The 22,987-nt window shown below is 32.9% G+C and overlaps 1 protein-coding gene across 2 annotated transcripts in view; it reads left to right on the forward strand.

The window, feature by feature from the left end:
* The window catches only part of LTBP1 (latent transforming growth factor beta binding protein 1), a 439,704-nt gene that overhangs the window by 40,495 nt on the left and 376,222 nt on the right, over positions 1-22,987 (forward strand). For both annotated transcript variants that reach the window (XM_051976131.1, XM_051976132.1), the window contains exon 3: positions 20,224-20,521. In XM_051976131.1, the coding sequence (XP_051832091.1) occupies positions 20,224-20,521 (298 nt within the window). The remainder of the gene's footprint in view (positions 1-20,223; positions 20,522-22,987) is intronic.

The raw sequence follows: 22,987 nt of genomic DNA on the forward strand, positions 1-22,987 counted from the left end.
AAATTTTTTTTGTTTTTTATTTTTTATTTTTTTAAATTTTTTTTCATTCAGTCTTGAAAAATCTTGTGTTCCACATTTTTCAACCTCCCTTTCCCCCCTCCCCCAGACAGCAAGTAATATAGGTTAAATATGTGCCATTCTTTTAAACATATTTCACATTTATCATGCTGCATAAGAAAAACCGGATCAAAAAGGAGAAAAAAATGAGAAAGTAAAAGAAGCAAGCAAGTAACAACAAAGGTGTTATGATCCACATTTAGTCTCCATAGTCCTCTCTCTGGATGCAGATAACTCTCTCCATCACAAGTCTATTGGAACTGCAGAAAAGTACAGAAGTGATGAGTAAATGGGCTTGACTGGTCAGAGGGTTCATGGATGATGGAGTAGGAGGCTATTAATTTGGAAAAGCACATAAAGACTAGATTGCTGAGAGCCTTGAATGCTCTCAGTAGTCTAAGGATTTTATAAATAATTCAGAAATAAGGTAAAAAATAACCTGAGAAAGAAATAAAAAAATGCAATCGGACAAAAACAGAGGGAACCACTTACCTTCTTGACCTCCTTTATGCTTGTTTTTCCTTTCTCTTGTAATATGTTTCCTTAAAAACCTTTTAAAAATCCTGTGCTCTCACAGAGGATTAGCTTATATTTGAAGGCTTTGAAGATAGTCCATTGTTAAATTTAACTTTACAGATTAATCCCCCAGGAGCTTCAGTCACATGGTGGAAAAGACACTGGATTAGATGTCAAAGGATCTGGGTTGTAGTCCTACCTCTGTGCTACTTCCTACTTATGTAACTCTGGGCAAGTAACTTTGACTTCTGGATCTTTAGTATTTTCATCTAGAAAATGAAGGAATTGGACCTTAGCATCCCACTATAATTTTAAATAATTAGTCTTATAGGACTGTTGAAACATAATTTAGTATGTGAGAATATTGTGAAAAAAATTTTTCAATATGTATAATAATGTTGCATCACTTTGTGGATTAGGTGCTTCCTTTACAGCAACAGTATGGTATAAAGAAAAAAAAATATTGATCATGGAACTTGAGTTTGAAACTCACTTCTTTTTAAAAAACGGTATTTTTTCTATATCTCTTTTTTATTATAGCTTTTAATTTATGAGATATATGCATGGGTAATTTTTCAGCATTGACAATTGCAAAATCCTTTGTTCCAATTTTTCCCTTCCTTCCCTCTCCTCCCACACCCAGATGGCAGGTTGACCAATACATGTTAAACATGTTAAAGCATAAGTTAAATACAATATATGTATACATGTCCATACAGTTATTTTGCTGTACAAAAAGAATTGGACTTTGAAATAGTGTACAATTAACCTGTGAAGGAAATCAAAAATGCAGGCGGACAAAAATAGAGGGATTGGGGATTCTATGTGGTTCATAGTCATCTCCCAGAGTTCTTTCTCTGGGTATAACTGGTTCAATTCATTACTACTCTATTGGAACTGATTTGCTTCATCTCATCACCAAAGAGGACCACATCCATCAGAATTGATCATCATATAGTATTGTTGTTGAAGTATTTAATGATCTTCTGGTCCTGCTCATTTCACTCAGCATCAGTTCATGTAAGTCTCTCCAAGCCTCTCTGTATTCATCCTGCTAGTCATTTCTTACAGAACAATAATATTCTTTTTTTTTCTTTTTTTTAATTTATTTTTTTTTATTTAATAATAACTTTGTATTGACAGAATCCATGCCAGGATAATTTTTACACAGCATTATCCCTTGCAATCACTTATGTTTCGTTTTTTCCCCTCCCTCCCTCCTTCCCCCCCCCCCCAAGATGGCAAGCAGTCCTATACAGAACAATAATATTCCATGATATTCATGTATCACAATTTATTCAGCCATTCTCCAATTGATGGGCATCCACTTTGTTTCCAGTTTCTGGCCATTACAAAGAGGGCTGCCACAAACATTCTTGTACATACAGGTCCCTTCCTTTCCCTTCTTTAAAATCTCTTTGGAATATAAGCCTAGTAGTAACACTGCTGGATCAAAGGGTATGCACAATTTGATAACTTTTTGAGCATAGTCCCAAATTGCTTTCCAGAATGGTTGAATGTATTCACAATTCCACCAACAATGTATCAGTATCCCTGTTTTCCCATATCCCCTCCAACATTCTGCATTATCTTTCCCTGTCATTCTAGCCAATCTGACAGGTATGTAGTGATATCTCAGAGTTGTCTTAATTTGCATTTCTCTGATTAATAATGACTTGGAGCATCTTTTCATATGGGTAGAAATAGTTTCAATTTCTTCATTTGAGAATTGTCTGTTCATATCCTTTGACCATTTATTAATTGGAGAATGGCTTGATTTCTTATAATAGAGTCAATTCTCTATATATTTTGGAAATGAGGCTTTTATCAAAACCTTTGACTGTAAAAATGTTTCCCCACTAGTTTTGTTTGTACAAAAACTTTTCAATTACATACAATCAAAATTTTCTATTTTGTATTCAGTAATGATCTTTAGTTCTTCTTTGGTCATAAATTCATTCCTCTTTCACAGGTCTGAGAGGTAAACTATCCTATGTTCTTCCAATTTATTTATAATCTTATTCTTTATGCCTAGGTCATGAACTCATTTTGACATATCTTGGTGTATGGTGTTAAGTGTGGGTCAATGCCTAGTTTATGCCATACTAATTTCCAATTTTCCCAGCAGTTTTTGTTAAACAGTGAATTTTATCCCAAAAGCTGAGGTTTTGGGGTTTGTCAAAGACTAGATTATTAAAGTTATTGACTGTTTTGTCCTTTGAACCTAACCTATTCCACTGATCAGCTAGTCTATTTTTTAGCCAATACCAAATGGTTTTGATAATCACTGCTTTATAATATAATTTTAGATCTGGTACAGCTAGACCATCTTCATTTGATTTTTTTTCATTAGTTCCCTTGAATTTTCTATATCTCTTAAATTTTCCCGAGTATCTCCTTCCCTTTTTCTTTCTTGCTTTCAGAAAAATCATCTTATATAAAGATTTAAAAAAAGTGGAAGAGAAAAACAAAACCAAACCACATCAGTATAATAGATTCTTTTAAAAAAAATTTCAGTGTTCCACATCTGTGAACTTCTACTTTATTCAAAGAAGTGTCAAGAGTTGTTTTCTATTTCTTTGGAGTCTTGTTTGTTCTTTGTAATTCTGCAACATTCATTTTTAATTGTTTTGTGGTGGTTCTTCTTAACATCTAAATTCTTAGTCTTCATCATCCATCAATACTTAATAGTTTTTGATATTACTGATCACCCCCTTTTCCTCTTAAGATCACCATCTTAACTTCTTTTTTTTAAAAAAAGCCTAATTTCGTTAACAATATTTTAAAAAATTAACATTTAGTGAAAGCAAATCTTTGTGATATAGTATTTAATACTTTAATAGCATAATAGATAATCTCTTCTGAGATGAAGTTTTTTTTGTTGTACTTGCTTTTAATTGTTGGAATCTTTACAAACTGCTAACTCATTAGAGTTGATGTTTTGGGCCAGAACCTGAAACAAGGTACTAAGTAGAACTAGTTAATACAATGCTTGTGTTTACACCTTTGCTCATTGGAATTCACAAGTACGGGAGATTCACAAAGTTAACTGTGTAACTTTGTGAATTTACACCTCCCTTGAAGCTCTTAGGGCCAGAGAACACTATGGGAGAAAACCCGTAATCCCTCTCTCTTGTATCCCACAATTCCTCTCTCTCATATAAAACAGACAGAGGCTCTTGGGGAGAGTGGAGCTGAAGATTGAGAAGGCTCTCTCAGAGGCACAACCAGATTCATCTTCATCTCACCCCACCATCTCACCAGGCTGGGCTCCTGCACTTCCCCCACTGAGACCAAGCTGGTCTGAAAGACTCACCAGAAAGCTAGCCGAGCCCCAAGTGAAGGAGACAAGATTCATTCCATCTTTGTGCTGGCTGGAGGCTGAAGAAAGCAGAGGCAGAGGCTGAAGGACAAAACCTTTGGATTTGGATACATTCAGAGGGAGCTCTTGGAACCAAGCAGAGAGATAGGCCTCTAAGCTAACCAGGCTATATTAGAGACAATAAAAGATCTGAACTTTTATCACCTGGCTGCGTTTTGGGTGATTATTTACTCTTAACTGAAACTAAGGCTGCCTCCAGAAAACCTCTCCCAGAAACCTACCTTCTCCCAGAGATAACCATCATTTTACATTTTTTAAAGAAGAAAATCACCACAGAGAGAATTTTATGTAAGAAATAACAAAAAAAATTCTATTTGGAAGAAACTTACATTCCAAGAAAGTTTATAAGGAATAAGATATTCAGTTTGTTATAATATTCAGTGTGAAGTTATCTAGAAGTTATGTTTACATTTCAATAAAACTGTAAAATAGATTGGGGAAGAACAATAATAGGTAAACACACTTGTTTTTTGTGTCCCTTTTTGGTTCCAGAGGCACTTAGGGAACCATCACAATTTATTGAGCAGGAAAGTGACATGATGAAGGTAAAATAATTAAAGAGGAACCAATTATCTGTGTCTGTGTTCATAATAGTTTGGGTATAATAAGCATTTGTACCCACTGTGGCACAGCATCTTATGATCTCCTCTAAAGGAGCATCTTTGTATAGCCCCCATATAATTCTTTCGCAAATCTCATTGACATTTTCCTTAGCCAAATGTCTAGTCATTATTTCTGTGGCTGCATTGTCGCCAATGATTCTTATTACAGCTGTTTGCAAACATCCCACAAAATCTGCAAAAGGTTCAGTGGGACCTTGCTCTATTTTTGTAAAAGCTTTACTTTCATCTTGCTGTCCAGGGAGAGAATTCCAAGCTTTTATTGCAGCCTTAGAAATTTGCTCATATACTGTTATGGGATAATAAATCTGTTCTGAACTCTCTCTATACTGACCTTCACCAGCTAGTTGGTCAAAAGTGATTTGTCCAATAGTTCCTGTTTGCCTATTGCGTTGGGCTTGAATCCTACATAATTCATGAAACTCCGAAAGCCACAATAAATTTTGTCCTGGTTCTAGACATGTCTTAGCTATGGATTTCCAGTCATTTGGGGTTAAGATTTCATAAGACAAATTATCTAGTAACATCTTAACATAAGAGGATGTAACCCCATAAAGAGTGCATCCCTTTTTCAAATCTTTAATTTTTTCCAAATTAAAGAGATCTTACAAAGGTATGTGGGCACAAATGGAAAAAGCCAATTATTTATGCTTGCTAAATTCTGATACACATTTTTCAATGACATCTACCAATTTTGCAAATATTTTTGTTTAAATTCAGCCAATTACTCTCTATCTTTCTTGAAGCTATTCTTACAAACTAATAGGAAGGTGTTATTTATTTTTTGCTGAGGCAATTAGGGTTAAGTGACTTGCCCAGGGTCACACAACTAGAAAGTGTTAAGTGTCTGAGATCAGATTTGAACTCAGGTACTCTTGATTTCAGGGCTGGTGCTCTATCCACTGCAACACCTAGCTGTCCCTAGGTGTTATGTTTTTAAAGAAAAGATTAAAAACTTACTGAAATACTTCATTTGATACATTTTAAAAACAGGTTAGAAAATTCTCTCTCTAAGATTTTAAAGAGTTGTAGGCAAGAGTTTTTATGGGTGACACATGCTTGTTTTTTAGCACAAATAATGGAAACATTTCCAAACATTCATTTTCAAGATGCCTTTTCTACATTATGATTTTTTTGGAAAAGCAATTCTTTTCTCATTTACTGTTAAAATATTATTACCTTGAAGGAACATTTCTATGTATTTTTAAATTTTTTTCTGAGTTTTTTCCAAGAACTAAACTTTTGTTTTTACATTGTAAATATTTACTTCCAAAATCTTACTTTCAAATAACTACTAATTAGGAAAATACAAATTAAAGCAATTTTGAATTTTACCTTGCACTTATGAGGAAGGCATAAATGATAAAGAAAATGACAGATGTTAAAGGAGGTATAGGAAAACAAGAATATTGGTGCATTCTTTATTGATAAATCTGTGAATGAGTATAACCACCCTGGAAAGCAATTTGAAATTATGTACGTGCTTGCTAAATAGAGGCTTCCATTGGCTTCCATGACTCTGATTTCTTCAGGTTCTCCTCTTGTCTGGTTATTCATTTTCAATCTTTTTTCCACAATCCCACAAGCATAGAACATGGTTCTTAAGTGAGAAAATTGAAATGATATAACTTACTCAAGATTTTCTAACCAGTTAGAAGAGCCATGTTTGGAACTTGGTTTTCTGACTCTTGTTATCTTTCTTTTTCCTATACATTTTATCACTTGGCTTTCATAATGAAAAGTTTTTATGATGCTGAATTGCCAAGATTTTGTCATATTCAGAAATAGGTTTTCCTAAAATTACATCTACAGTAGCCTTTCATTATTTTGAAAAGACTGGGCATAAAAGTAGAAATGAATCGATACAAGGATATTTTTGATATTTTTTATGTAGGGTACATTGCAGGAAAAGATAATATTTTAGTTTTTAAAGTTTCAAACTCATTTTTTTGTTTAGTGAATTTAAACATTAACAAATATGAGTATTTTATGGTATAGAAATTGAATAGGGAATTGTATATACAACTGTAAATTTATGCTATACTTTTTATTGTATATTAAATGTAAGATATTAGTAACAATTTCCCTTGATTATCTGCATCCTCTTTTGAACTTCCTTCTGTTTTTGTGTATTTTTGGAATGTTACATTGATGCTGTTCTTTGTAATTACTATTACTACTCACATACCTCTGTTCAGGAAAGATGGCTTTCCTGCAAATACCATCCCTTTCTTGTAATAACGAAGTATAATTGTCAAACTCTCTCTCTCTATATACACACACACACACACACACACACATATATATATGTATATATGTGTATATATATATATACACATACACATGTATACAGATATATATATATATGTGTATATATATATATACACATACACATGTATACATATATATATATACACACACACATACACATGTATACAGATATATATATAGGCAAAGTAAATCTTTACATTGACCACATCTAAAAAGATATTTTTATCTGCAATTGTAGTCATTGCTGTTTTCCCTCAAGGTGGGAAGTCATAATTACTCCCATTGTATTGGAGTTCTGAAGTTCTGAAGACTTAGGGAATTATTTTCTAAAGTTTGTATATTACACTCATAAAATTTGCCTAAAGTCTTCTCTGAAGTAGGATGCCTTCAATGAGAATAATAGCAGTTTCTCTTTTAGTTTTTTGTATTTACATTTTGAAAATATATCTTTGAAATTTCTTAATTGCTGAGTCTTTAACCCTCAATATTTGAATTCAACTTTGTTCCTGGAAATGACTTCTTTGTTCACAGTAGTAATGTTAAGTCTGCATGTTATTTGTTTGATTGCTTGCTTGCTTATAAGGATGATTATCTACCATGCATTTTGCTTCCAGTATTCTATCTCCCAGAGGGTTGGATTTGAATTTCATCCTGAAGCTTAGAGGGTTTTTGCTTATTTTATAACTGATCATGTTGACTCTTCTGGGTAGACTTTGATTATTGGACTTAGGGCAGGCTTTGCACAGCACAGGGTGACTGATGTTCATTGCACAGTGATATTTAGACATTTATATCCTGGAGCTTTTGTAAAAAAGTAATTTTTAAAAATTAATTTTAGGGTAACTTTTAAAACTGTGGTTTAGTTTGAAAATACAAGTTAATTACCTACATTTTGCATAAAATGCAAAACATTGCATTAATGTTAATTAATTAGTTAATTAGTGTTAATGCAGTTGCATAACACTGAATATGTTACCATGTAATATTAGATAGTATCTTAGTTATTAGCCCTCTTTTCTCTCAAATTGCTATGTAAATACTTTGTATTTTATTAATTCTAAAATAATATTGCATTCTCTGCAGTGGAATATGTTTCTCAAAGGAAGGAACTATTTCATTTTTTTTGTTTTTGTTTTTATATCATAGTACCTTGTACAGTGTTAGGTACAGAGTGGTTATTCAGTCATTTTCAGTAATGTCTGACTCTTTGTGAACCCATTTGGAGTTTTATTGACAAAGATACTGAAGTTGTTTGCCATTTCTTTCTCCAACTCATTTTACAGATGAGGAAAATGAAGCAAACAGGGTTAAATGACTTGCCCATGGTTATATAATTATAAGTGTATGAAGCTATATTTGAACTCAGGAGGATGAATCTTCCTGACTCCAGACCTGAAACTATTCACTATATCCATCTAGCTGGCATATAGTAGGCACTTAATAAATGTTCGTTGAATTGAATTATATTGATTGTTAATTCATCCTAAGGAACATTGTCAAAATAAGTCATTTTACTTGAAAAATATATTTTCAGCATCGGAATAATAATTTTAATTTAGTTAAGAAAGTTAATCTGGAACTCTTGAATGGGGACCTTGAGATAAGCCAGAAACATTGTAATTCAAATCAGTGATGATATCTGCCACCAAGACTCATTTCCCCTGTCACTGCATTGTTTTGGTATTAGTGTGAGAAAGGAAGATTTTTGTGGGCTGATAAAACCTTTCCAAAATGATATGCAAGGCTGTTTTAAGATTAATGCTGAAGTTTGACTGGAAGAGGTCAAATTCTACCTCCAGGGACTGAGTAAAGCAATGTTCCCTCTCTCCAGACCATCACTTTGAAGTCTCTGGCAGCAGAAATTGAGTATGCAGCCTGAATTTGGTACATTGGATCAAAACTATATTTCTTTCCCCCTCTAGTGTTTCTCCTATCAACTTTTCTCTCCATTTGATTCTTAGTGCTGAAGTAGTAGGCAGTCAACTTATTTTTGGAAATGTTTTGAAAATCCATTTTTCAAAAGGGCTTCTTTTTCTCCCACTAGAACATTTTTGGCTCTATAATTGAATGAAACCAACTTTGCCAATAGGCTTAAATTTGTTTCATTTAGTGCTCTAAATATTAATAATGCCATGCTGTGCTAAAATAAGTTGTGAAATTAGAAAATGCTGAAGCTCTAAATATAGGACAGTATCAAAAAGCCTGGTGGGATGCTTTTGTACTTTACATATTGTTTTCATTGTAGAAGTTTTACTTCCTAATGCTTCAGCAATTTAGTCACTTTTTTTTTTTTTACCAGTCTAAACTGTTTAAACACTTCCAACTTTATGTGGAAAGTCAATTTTTTCACCTTTTCTCCCTTTTCTTTTTTTTTCTCATCACTGGAATTTGTTGGCATATTTCCAGATTTCTTTGCTTGGTAACAGCTGTTATAGTAACCTTAGGCAGGAAGAGAGAGAGGGGTAGAAAAATGAGAACTGAAATGTCAGATCATTTTTTTGCAAATAACAGTAGGGTATAGTAGAAAGATTTGTATAGTTAGATGTCTAGTTACTCTTCTCTTTTTATCCCTATTGTTCCTACATAATTTCCCTTGATATTTTAGATTTTTGTTCTTGCAAATAAATTTTGTTATATATTTGACTGATATCATGCAAAATCTGTAAATTAATTTAGCTAGTATTACCATTTTTAATATTGGCATTATCTTGCTATAGTGTTGTATAAATTATTTACTTTGTTCTTCTTACACTCTGTATCAATTTATACAGATATTCCTTTTTCTCTATTACTCTTTCCTTTACAATTTCTTATCAAACAATAGTATTATATTATATTCATGTATCATAATGTGTTCAGTCACTTCCCAATTGTTGGACACCTTTTTAGTTTCTAGTTTTTTGCTACTACAAAAAAAAAATTGCTATAAATGTGTTTGTAAATATGTCTTTTTTTCTTTTTCATTGATTTCTCTTGGAGCTTATTCACAGTTTAGTAACATTTTGGACAATCAAATTATTTTTTCTTTCTTTAAAAAAATTAATAATTTCTGTTTCTTATATCATCACAGTATGTATCCTTTCCCTTTTTCCTCCTTAAAAAAGCATTCCATGTGACAAATAGGATTGTTGATTTTTTTTTTTTTTAGAGATGAGAAAAATAATCAGCATAACTGAATGATAGATTAGAAAGTTTTAAAAACAACAACATGTACAATGTGTAACACTCAGCTCTACCCAGGCGTGGTTTAGGGGCATCTTCTTCATAACTTTGTCACTTTGATTTCTTGATGTGTCATTTTATTTACATCAAATCAGGTATTATACATTGTTTTCTTTGCTCTGCTTGCTTTACTTTGCTTAAGATGTATCTTTTCATGCTTCTCTGTGTTTATCACATACATTGTTTCTTACATATTTCATTACATTCATGTACTGCAATATTTTCAGTCATTCCCAAGTCTACGGATATCTACTTTGTTTCCAATTCTTAGCTATCATAAAAAGGTATTGATATAAATATTTTGAAGTATTTGGGGACCTTTTTTTTCTTATCAATGGGTATGCTTCAAATGGTACTTACATTTTCATCACTTTATTTTCATAATTCCAAATTGCTTTCCAAAATGATTGTTACAATTTCATAGCTCCACTTATTTTAGGGTGCCTAACCTCCCATAACCTTTTCAACATTGTTGCTATTTTGGGGGTCATTTTTGTCAATTTTCAGGGTATGAGATGAAACCATTTTGATTTATATTTCTTTTATTAATATTATTTATTATTATTATTATTTGATACCTGTTTATATCTTTTGGGATATCTATTAGTCATTAATTTAAAATTTATACATATATATATGTGTATATTTATTTAAAAATTTGTATGTATCTTAATACCAAACTCATATTAGAGAAATTTGATACAAAGATTTTTTTTATTTGAAGACTTCTTTCCTGCATATGTTAATAGGCAGAATTTTTTTAGTTTCAAGTAATAAGAATTATTTTATTTTTTTAAATTGCCTTTATCATTTCTTTGGCTAAAATATATCTCTCACCCATATTTGTGAGAGGTACATTTTACATTTCTCTTCTAATTTTTTTAACACTATGATCCTTAATATTAAGGTTTATTATTTAATATTAAGGTTATTTATTTAGATTATATTGTGGAGTATGGTATAAGGTCTCGGTCTAAGCCTAATTTCTACCAGATTGCTTTCAAGTTTTCCCAGCAGTTTTTTTTTTAAATCAAAGATGGAGTTTTTCCTTAGGTAATGTATCCTTTCCACTCTAACAAAGACTAGTTTATTAAATTCTATTCTTTTTTCATCTCTCTTGTGTGGTCAGTTCCATTAACCTCTCTCTCTTTTTAATAATGTGATATGGTTTTGATGACTATTGCTGTGGTTTAAATTCTAATACAAAATTCTATTCCCTTTCATCCTTATTTCTTGTCATCATTTCCCTTGATGTTTAATGTCTTTTGTTTTTCCAAGTAAATTGGTTATTATTTTATCAAGTTCTGTAAAATATTTTCTTAGTATTTTGTTTGGTTTAACTTTAAATAGTATAAATTATTGTCCTTTTTATTTTGTGGTGTGCCTAGCTGTAAACTTAGAACATTCTTATTACTGTTTAGATTGTTTGTTAATTATTTAAGAAGTACTTTGTAATTGGGAGTTTAATGCCTAGTTATTCTATTTATTTTGTAGTTATTTCAAATAAGATATCTCTATTATTGCTTCTTGAGTTTTATTATTTTATGTAAAATGTTACTGATTTTTGAAGATATATTTTATAACTTGCAACTTTGCTAAAACTATTGTTTCAGTATTTTTGTTTTGCAACATTTATTCACAGATGCTTAACTGTTTACCAGATCTGGAGGCTTTATTCTGTTGTTACTGTTTTTCCTATTGATTTATATTTATGTTCCAAGTCTTTGAGATTTAATTTTTGGTGTTTCTACTTTCACACACACCCTGCTCCTTATTTTTCTTATTGCTCTCATCTTACTCCCACTGTTCTGATTATGATTTCTTTGGGGAATGAATCGTAGAGTATCTCAACCTCTTACCACTCTGGTCAATTCACAGTTCACCAGCCTAAGTTTTTGCCCCAACTGACTTTTGGTGGTCAAACTGATTCCAGCTGGTCACTATGCTTTTTCACTCTGACCTGCTGAAGAAAGATCCTTAAACACAAAGAATCCTTTCTTGGTGACTTATTCTACTCCTCTTATTCAATAGTTTTTTGACCTAACACTGGCAATTTCGAGCCTATTGGCACTGACAGTTCATAGCCTATTGTCACCTGCAGTTCAGAGCTTTGCATCATTAGTGCATCATTGGATTGCATCTCTAGCTGGCTTTTGCACCTAAAAGACAGTGACTTTTTGCTCCCCTATTTTTGAGGTCTGAAGAAATTTACATAGTCTGAAGCCAAAGTTTCTATGATGCTGGAAAGTGGGAGGAAGAACTGGAATTTAAGGGTAGGTTTTTCTATAAGCCTATATTGTTTCTTTGGGTTTGCCAATGTGGCCTCATTGCTGGTAGAATGAGCGGTGATGGAGGGATAGTGAGTGAGCTTAGGGTCAGTGAGTATTTGTTCCTGAGTTTTGTTTTTAGCTTTGTTTTGGATTCTTGGTGTTTTAGTCCATGGAAACAGCTGTAGTTACTTTATCTTTGGTGTTTAATTTCTATTTTGGGGAAGTTTCAGAGGTTGTAGGGATCAGAGAAAATGTCATTCTGCCATCTTGTTGCTCATATGACCTGGAAGTCCCAATCATAGATTCTTACTGTTATATGCAGATATTAAATTTATAGTTATTTATATTTCAATATCCCAGCCTCCTAGCCTTGACTGGGTAACTCACTAGCTGTTTGATCTTTGGAAAGTCACTTTATTTTGCCTCATAGTAAATGTAATGTGAGTGCACTGAGTAACTCTAGGTTTCTCTAAAAAAATCCAATACAAAGGTTTATATATAATTTATTTTTGAGAATGATTATCTTTTTCATATTCATTAGCACTTATGACTACAATAAAGCTGTGTAACTGTTTCTGGATATTGTTTGTCATGAGGAGATGAATTATATGAGTTATTTTTCTTTTGAAATTTGAAACAGAAAGGTTATTTACTATTTTTTTCATTATATATTGTATGAGTTAATTAAATTATACCATAAACAGGGCTCTAAAAGTATCATTATATTTTTATTAGTAATATAGAAAGGAGCATGTTTTATCCAAAACAATAGTTAATTTAAATGAAGTCATATAGGAATACCTCTCTTGCAAAGAAAGATCAGACTTCTTATAACTCAAGCTCTTTGGCTATAAAAGTAAGGTTAAAAATAACTGCTAAATAACTGAAATATCTGTCACAGTATTCTTGAGATCCTCACATGAAGTAGATGCTTTTAACAAGCCTATTGATCTGGTATTCCTTAATAAATCTGAACCATAAGATGATTAGAAGCAGCAAACTCTATCAGGACTGAGAAACAAGATTGGGAAGGACATCAGGAGAAAGACTCTTTGGGGCAGACACAAGAACATATGACAGTTTCCATTGAAAGAGGAAATGTGAAAACCAGAAAACATTGAACAATGTTTCTGTCCACAAATGTTTATAATGATGATTCTGAGTCATCAGGAAAAAGCAAGATTAGAATCTTGGAATCCCAGAGCTGGGAGGGACCTTGGAAGATCATTTACTTAACCTTTCAATTAGAATGTCCCTTCTAAAAAATATCTCCACTAAGTATTCTAGCTTCTATTTGATAAGAAATTATGGAGTTTCTGTGTTTTTTGAAAGAGGCATTATATATAAAGTGCTCCTCAAATTTTAAAGTATCATATAACTATAAGCTATTATTATTAATAATTATAATAATATAGTATTTGAAAAGCATAAAAATAAAAAGATCATTCATTTGTGTTTGCTATTCATAAATTCTTTTATTTGCAATATTATGTATTACTGTTGCAAGGAGACCTTATTATTTTAAATTTGTCTTCCTGGAGAATTTCCATTAGACCATAATTGAAAGGAATTGCAGTCTCATAGGTTATTCTTTTCTGTTTCTTTCTTATCTGTACAATGAGAATTGTAAAACTTGTACTAATTATTCATAATACTAAAAACTAGACACAGTCTGTGTGACCAATAATTGGGAAATAAGTGAACAAAATATAATTATGAATTTAATGGAATAGTAGATTCATTGTCCTCTGCATAAGAAGGGAAGTGTATATATTACATATGTATGTAATATATACACACACATATATATGTAGATACATATATACATTTAAGAAGGATGTATATAAAATGGTTAAAAATTGTTTCTATTTTCTAGAAAATTTACTACCTTGCAATGCATCATTTATTTTATTTTTCCACTGTGCTGGAGAAATATGGGACTTCAGTAGCAGTGATTTAGCCATTCAGACTTCTTGGAGGAAGTTGAGTCCAAGACTTTTTATAGGAGAAGTATTTATTTATTTTTTGGACTACAGACAGATAAGATATTAAAATATTTTAAAATATGTGACTTCATGCTATGTTTTTTGTGATCAGATAGCACTCAGGGTTACTGAATAACTTCAAAGGGCAGCTGGGAATTGCTGTGAAGATACAGCAAAGCAGTTTCTCACCTGCTGTCTCTGATCACATAAAACACAGTGAGACTCACATTTCTCCCCAAGACACATGTAATAGGCATGCTGCAACTTGTTTAGTTATGAGGCCAAGTAGCACAGTGATATTGTTGGTTTGGTAATGCTACAGCATTTAAAATATAACAAAGGATTTCTTTTTTTTAAAAAAAAATTTAACGTACTAGAGCCTAAGAATGAATTCTTTTCTCTGGACTTTGGCACAAAATTTGCTCATCTAAAAATGTCATCATATGATGTGTAAAAAATGTCAAGATCTTTTTTGTCAGAATGGAGTAGGATGTTGAAATGTTGAAGAAACCTAAAGATCTATCTATATATGTGTATTTGCACATTTAGCTATCTGTTGATCTTTGTTCTTTTTCTGTCTCTGTGTTTCTGTTTCTGTCTCTGTCTCTGTCCCTTTGTTTATATCTCTCTTGTTGGCATAGGGACCTCCCTAGAGGAAACTCTCTCTACTAATATAGGGCTCCAAAAATTATATCATAAATAAAAAATTATATTGTTACTCACTCTTTTTTGGAGGGAGGATTTATTTTGTTTTCATGTATCTTTATTATTATGGCTGAGGAATGCAGAATGTGAAAGCAGCCTGGGCATAGCAGAAAAAGAATTGATTTTGGAATCAGACAGAACTGGACTCAGATTTGAATGCTGTCTCTGTTACTTACAAGATCATCTTTGTGATAACTTTAAGCAAGTCATTTGCTTTCTCTGGGCCTTAATTTCCTCATCGATAACATGAGAGAAGTTTTGCTTTAGATCACCTTTCAGATCCATTACAGATGTAAGCCCTATAATTTGTTGTTCCTATGACATTTGAAAACAGTTGTTTACTTATTTGTTTCATTTTCTTACATTTTTCTTTTAGTGGAAGAGTGCTATCTTCCTCTCACTTCCTCTTGAAGAGAAAATAAAAAAGAAAACAAGACCCTTGGAGCATATACTTAATTAAGCAAAACCTATCCATTTCCTCAATTGTCCATGTCTAAAAACGCACAGCTCATTTCACATCTTGAATCCATCACCAGAGAACTTCTGTTTTGGACCATTTTCTTTCAGCTTGTCAGTCTAGATATTCAGAATTCCTCAAAAAGCTTCTTTTTTTAAAACACATTCTCTTCTTGGGCTTTTGAAAGTGATTCTTGGATCTAAGTAAGTCTAAGAGTAACCTATTTCTCACCATGGATTTTGGCATGACATGGCAGAGCATGAAGGACTTTTTACAATAGTATGTAAAGGAATATCTACCAAATTTGGCTGTTGCCTTTGGACTTGTTTAATTGGGCACTGTTTAATTTTATTGTTAGTGTATAAACCATTTCCAGAAATGAAGTGAATAATCTCATTAAATACATTTTTATGAGGTGTACATGTCAGAAGATTTTTACTGGTAGGCATGTTTCCTTTATAGTTGCCTCTAAGCCCCATGAAAGAAGCAGAGATAAGATCACATGGTTCTAACTTTTTTTTATATCAGTAAGTAAAGATTTGTTGGGCATCTGTTATATACGCTTCACTAAGCTGGATGCTATTGGGGATAAATCTATCAAGTAATCAAACATATTTATTACCTACTTCCTGTGAGCTAAAGCATATTCCTATACATCTTTAGTTAAAGAAACTTGAAGTTTATAGTGGGAAAGGAGGAAGACATAATGCATAGAAACTCTAATATGCCCAACTGGCTCTGATATTTTATTTATCTAGATTGTTATTGTGGTTGTTTTGTCGTTCATTCTCCAAGAAAACCATGACATCAGAGAGGTGATATCATGATATTCAAGTGAATTGGACATAAGTGAGGGTGGGCTCTGCAGAGTCATGTTCTTCTCTTGAACCATCTGGGTCAAATAGCCAGATTTATATCTGGATAATTGGAGGTGGTCCTAGATGCAGTGGGAGACCTTGGTTTTTTTTAAATTAGGGACTTAAAACAGGTCTCAGTTTGACATAGGCAATTGCCCATTTAGTGATTAAGGTCAGGTTAGAAAATAGGCAAAGAATGGCCTTTTTTAACCTAGTCAAAAAATTAAATCAGTTTGGGAGAGGAAGATTCTCAGGATTTCTGACCAAAATAGTAACAATTGCTATTTACATTCACTCTGAATAATCAGGGCCCAAACAAAACCAAAGAGGTCTTGGCTTGGGTTATATCATTCGCCTATCTATAAGAGCCAGAATGATTTGGGTCTTTTAAAGCAATGTTCTTAAGAAATAATTCTAGCCCTGAACCACAAGTTCCTTGAGATTTCATTGATTAAAATTTTCATTCTTTTGGGCAGAGTAGTAGGTATTTCTACCAGTGAAACAGATTGCAACTTTTCTTTACCTACCCATCCTGTGTTTTCTCTTGTCCTTGTTTTCACATAAGTTTGTCATGAGGAGAAGCTCTTCCATGCTGTCTCTTTAACATTGTGATAATACTGATGGATAACTAAATGTAAGCACATTAAAAATACCAAGCAAATAGCAATGGTACCACATAGTATAGGGGTATGAGCATTTGGAGGTAAACGTCCTGGATTTGAATATCTTCTCTATTTATTAACTATATGAATTTGGGTAAGTCACCTCCTAACATTAGGACTTCAGTATCCTCATCAGTAAAATGTAGGGATTAGATTAGATGTTTACTATGGTTCTTTCTTGTTCTATATCCTAAGAGTCTATTGCAAGATTTTAGAGAGAGGAGAGATTATTGTTGATGATGGCAAACAGGGAAGGCTTTATTGAGGAAATATAGGATCTGAAGAACATATACATAATAGCATATGAACATAGATTTTTCCTTTCGAAAATAGAGATGACATAGTCAGGATTTTGGATTTGAATTCTGCATGTACTTGGGTTCAAATCTTGGCCCTACTAATGTGATAACCTTGGGCAAGTCAAAAAAAAATGAGGGGTTTAGATGAGATGTTTTCTGGCTTCCTTTGCATTCTCATTTCTATAATTATATTATCAGATCAATTCAATTGAAAAGTTTTTAATTACATTTTTTTTGCAAGTGTTGTAGAAAGAACATGAATTTACAGTCAGACAATCTAGTTTCAAATGCCAGATTCATGGCATTCCTTGTATGCCCTCGGGCACATTACTTCATTTTTCTAAAACTTGTCTCTTTATCTGTAAAATGAGGTGATTGGACCATTGCAAAGCACTATACATGTGTTATTTATTCCTCACAACAACCCTGAGAAGTAGCTGTTATTATTATTCCCATTTTATAAATGAGGAAGCTGATGCAAACAGAGGTTAAAAGACTTGCTCAATTTCATGCAACTAATAAGGGTCTGAGAATGAATTTTATCTACTGTGCCACCTAACTACTATTATCTCATAAATGTATAACTTTTACTCAAATACTTTTAATTAGTGTGTTGAAATTTATGTGTTCCAGAAAATATTCCATTTACAAACAAACAGGATAAAAATAATCTCCAAATGGCATTTGATGATTCCAGTGCTTTCTAATATACAATCAGTTTTACAAGTTGCTTGGTGCAGGTTTCCTGCTGGATCATAAGATGTTAGCAGTACACCTTAGGAAGGAAAGGGTGAGGAAATCATTCTCAGATGTTAAACTAAAATGCATTTCTAATTGAAAACATAAAATCTCATCCTGTTTTTATGGCACAAGACATGAAAACTATTTTCATTGCTTGAGATTGATCCTTCTTGTGTGTTGTAGGTTTCCTCTTTACCCTGTAGTCATGGGAGTCTTAGTTCTTAACTCTTAAAATAAGTACTATTGAGGTATAAATAGGAAAATAGCAGATAATCCAGTAGGTTTATGCTATGCAATAGTAGAGTTTTTAGATAAGAATCCTGACCTCTACCTCCTAACCTTCTCATCTTCTGTTGATTATCCCCATTATTTATGTTTTAGTGATCTGTGTCTCATCATTTAAGTGCAATCTCCTATCACTTCTTATAGTACATATTTGGCATCTTGTTATTAGAAAGTGAGGCAATTTATAATAATAATAATGATAGTAATAATATAAATAATAAATTTATTTATAAATAAAAAATATAATAGTAATAATAATAATGCCACTCTCTTTAAAGAGAATCTTTGGGTTAGAGCAGTACTTCTCCATTACAGCTTGATACAATAGTGAATAGAGCATGGGATGTGGAACCAGAAAAATTAAATTTAATTTCTGTCTCCAGTGCTTACTAGCTGGCAGTTTGCACTTCAGTATTTCATTATTTGTAAAATAGAGCTAATGCTAGCATCTATTACACATTGTGGGCATCAAATGAGTATATATATATATACACACACACACACACACACACACACACACACACACACACACACACACAGAGAGCGCTTTGCAAAATGGGAGAGCAAGAAAGAGAGGAGACTATGACTTTGAGCACCTCTGCCTCACCAATTCTTGGGCAAATCATTGTCCTCCCGATGTTATTGGTCCTCTTTGAGAATGAAAGATGGACAATCACAGCAATAAATGCTAGTTGTTTTTGTTCTACATTTCAGCCACCTAACCCCCTCCCCCCATTAAAAATGATCTTGCTGAAGGAAACTCACCCTGTTTTACAACTCAGTATAGCTTATGCTAATTTTGGAGACTAGATCTGAGTTAAAAAACTGAGTTCTTTTATTGTGAAATTTATGGGCCTCTGAGGTGGGGTTAGGACAAGAAGCCAAAGTTTCTCCTTTAATACAAGATTGAGCTGATCATATCTTGAGCTTATTAGAAGATTTTATATTTTAGTCACCTCTCTAACTCCACATGGTCATTTAAAACTACTCAATGCCACCTGGAAACCTGGAAAAATAATAGAAATCCATATTTGCCATATCTTTTCATGTCTTGTCTTAGTGCTGGTCTTCATTTGGTCATCACATTCAAAAAAATGTTACAATTTGATTGTAAAATAAATTTTGATGTCTGAAATACTTTCTCTTGGACTTTGTGATGATGTCACAGCACAAATTTGGAATGGAAGGGACCTTAGAGATTATCTCTCATCTAGTCTTCTTATTTTTATTTGAGGAGAATGGAGTCTAAAGTTAAGCAATTTGCCCAATGAGATCTAAAGTTAAGTAAAATAGGTATAAAGCAGTATTCAGGATTTGAACTTAGATCTTCTGATTCCAAATTCAGCACCATTTCAGAAATCATAGAATATCTCTACACTGGTAATCAGGGGGCATGAATTTTAAATGCCAGTTCTTTTAGTGACTGGTAGGTAAGTTTTGGGCAAATCTTTGGGATATAATTTTCCACATTTAAATTTAAAAGACTAGATTAAATGATTTCCAAGGTTTTAATCTAAGTTTTTGTAATTATAGAATAAATTTGTCATGAGAAAAAAAAATCTGAAAGTGAACTAAATGGCAGATAGATGGTATCGTGGATAGAGTATCTAAAATAAAAGAATCTGAGTTCAAATTTGACCTCAGATACTTAATACTAGCTCTGTGACCCTGGGCAAATCACTTAACCCCAATTGCCTTGCCAAAAAAAAAGTAGACTAAATCAAGACAAAAGAGGAGTTTGATACTAACATGATGTTGGGTTTTTAAGATCTTTTATTTCTAAATATGTTTTACATTAGACTCTTAGGGATTATTCCCCTAATCCAGAAATTTAGGGAAGATTGATGATATATCAATTTACTTTAAAGGTATGCCTTTAAATTTCTTTTTACAGCAAACTGCATCCCACAGTGCCAAAATGGAGGGATGTGTCTGCGACCTCAGCTGTGCGTATGCAAACCAGGGACAAAAGGCAAGGCCTGTGAGAATACAATTGTACAAGACTCTCCTTCCATCTCTGCCTCTGGCAGTCAGGGCCCTGGGCCTTCTTCATGGATCATCCCAGAGCAGGCTATGCAGCATTCTTCATCTCAGAAAATGGAGATTGCACAGAGAGTCAGCCCTGTGGCTCAAATGACCTTTACTCTGAAGCCGAAGACTTCAGTAGGAATCTCTCAACAGATGCATTCACAGTAAGCTTTCTTTATTTTCCTCTCATCCCTCAGAATCTCCTATTCTGCAGTCTGTTAATTATGCTTTTAATATATGTTCTATTCAATGACTTCAAAGTTACTTGTATTTTTGCAGCATTCCCCAACACTGGGGGAGACAATCTGATTCAGTGGGAAGAATACCACTGCCTCTGGAGTTAGAAGACATGAGTTTAATGCTCACTTTTGACACTTACATCTTTAAAATGTTGGGCAAGTCATTTTATTTTTCTAGACCTCAGTTTACTCATAAGCAAAATGAAAGGATTGGACTTGCTGGCATCTGAATTTCATTCTAACTCTTCTATGATCCTGTGATCTGTGGCATAAAACATATTTTACTCCCTTGATTTATTTAGCTTTAACTGTCTTTTACATTTAATTTCTTTCTTTAAAACACACTCATCCCCCTAATTAAATATCTGAGTTATATTTCTGTACTTATAACCTTCAGAATCAAATATATAAGCCTATGTTTGATGTTCAAAGCCTTTCATAACCTGGCTCCCTTCAACCTTTCTGGTTTTCTTATACCTTTCTCCCTCCCAAATACTCTGTGATCCATTGACATTGTCTCCTTGCTGTTCCTCACGCAAGATCCTCCATCTCCTGATTCTGGGAATTTTTATTCATTATTTCTCTCCTACCCCTTGCTTCCTGGCTTCTATCTCTTCAAATCCCACTTGAAATCCTACTTTGTAAAAAGAAGTCTTTCCTGATCCCCTTTAATGCTACTGCCTTCCCTTTGAGATGATGTTTAATTTATCCTTTATGTATCTTGTTTGTACCTAGCTATTTACATGCTGTCTCCCTCATTAGACTGTGAGTTTCTTGATGACAAGGGAATGTTTTTTGTTTTTCATTTTATCTCCAGCTCCTGGTACTGTGCTTGGCACAGTACTTTTTGATTTTACTTGACTTGTAAAAGAAAGTCATCTTTATAAAGAAATTATAAAAGTAATGAAGATGTTTTACATATTATTTAAAGGTGCTACTATAAATATGTATAATTGGAGCCCAAGCTTCATTCTTATTTGTTTCTCTCAAAATAGTGCTTTCTCCAGGACCAGATGGCAATGATGTCTTGGAAGAGAGGGAGAGCAAAGTGTCTGATTATAGTACTCATTCTGCTTCCTTTCCTCTTCTCTTTCTTCCCTCTGATGCACCTCCCCCCCACCCCCCTTCTACCCGGCCAAGAAAGCACCACTATTGCCCTGACTTTCCCAGTAGTGAGGGTCTAAAAAACATGGTAATGGTGAGAAGCTAGGCCTTTGTTCTATCTGTCTTTGTGAATCCTAGTTGATCACCCCTGGATTTATGGCAAACAATAATTTGTGAGAAAAGAAATCATGGTGTGCTCCCTGCTTACAAATACAAATTGGAAACACAGAAACTCTATACTTTATAGACATTGGTCCCGCAAATACAAGTTGGCTTTTGAGAAGAGATAATTTCCTATTGACCTCTGTACCAAGTTAAGTATAACTTTTATTAATACCATGTTTACCTTTTGGTTGCCATGCTGATCCATTTTTGGTAAATGATCATACTTGCTATTTGTAGGTACATGTTTTTAATAGCTTTGGCAAGTAATCTCTATCTAGTACAAAATGGGATGTTTGGTATATTATACATCCAGGTTCCTGGTGGGGTCAGAAAATTTTAATAATGAGGACATACCAACATATCACTTAAGAATAAGTTTCTAAACTGAGATTTTTAAAGCCACAAATTATATTAATTGTTTTATCTTTCATGGATAGTAGCATGCAGAATTTTTTTAATCACCCATCATTTATTTCAGTTTAAAATATAGGAACCATTCAGTTTACAAATAAGTACTCTAAAAGTTCATTTGTCAATTTGTTATTTGCACTTTGGAACACATTTTCCATTATGAACAATATCACAGATGGTCATTAAATAATAACCAGCCCATAAAAGCCTATCTATAAACTAGTAATATAACTGCAACTAATTTATATTTTCCTTCTGAATTAACCTATCTACCATCACTACTTGATGGAGTAGTTCTCTTCCTCTTATTCTTATTCCTTTTTTCCTCCTTTGATCTCTTGGTGTGATCTGAAGTTCTCAACCTCTCTTTCTTTTTCCCCACTTCTTTTTTTCCCTTTTTTATTCTTTTTCCTTTATTCCTAATTTTGTTTCAACCGCAAGGGTAGTTTCACAGTTTTGTTGTGTGGGTACTCCTACTGAAAATACCCTGTTCTTTTTTATTTTATCTCCTTTCCCACTTAATTTTACTAATGAATTTTGTTTTTAACCTTGCAAACATTTACAGCTTACTACCCATCTGTGGGAGGTCTTTTGTAACAAAATAAAATAGTTAAGTAAAATTAACAATACAGTAACAAGTAACAACTTGTCTGAAAATTCATTCAATGTTTCACATCCAGAATATTTGTCACTTCTATTTTTAAAAAGTAC

This window comes from Antechinus flavipes, chromosome 2, assembly GCF_016432865.1.
Source record: "Antechinus flavipes isolate AdamAnt ecotype Samford, QLD, Australia chromosome 2, AdamAnt_v2, whole genome shotgun sequence".
NCBI lineage: Eukaryota > Metazoa > Chordata > Mammalia > Dasyuromorphia > Dasyuridae > Antechinus > Antechinus flavipes.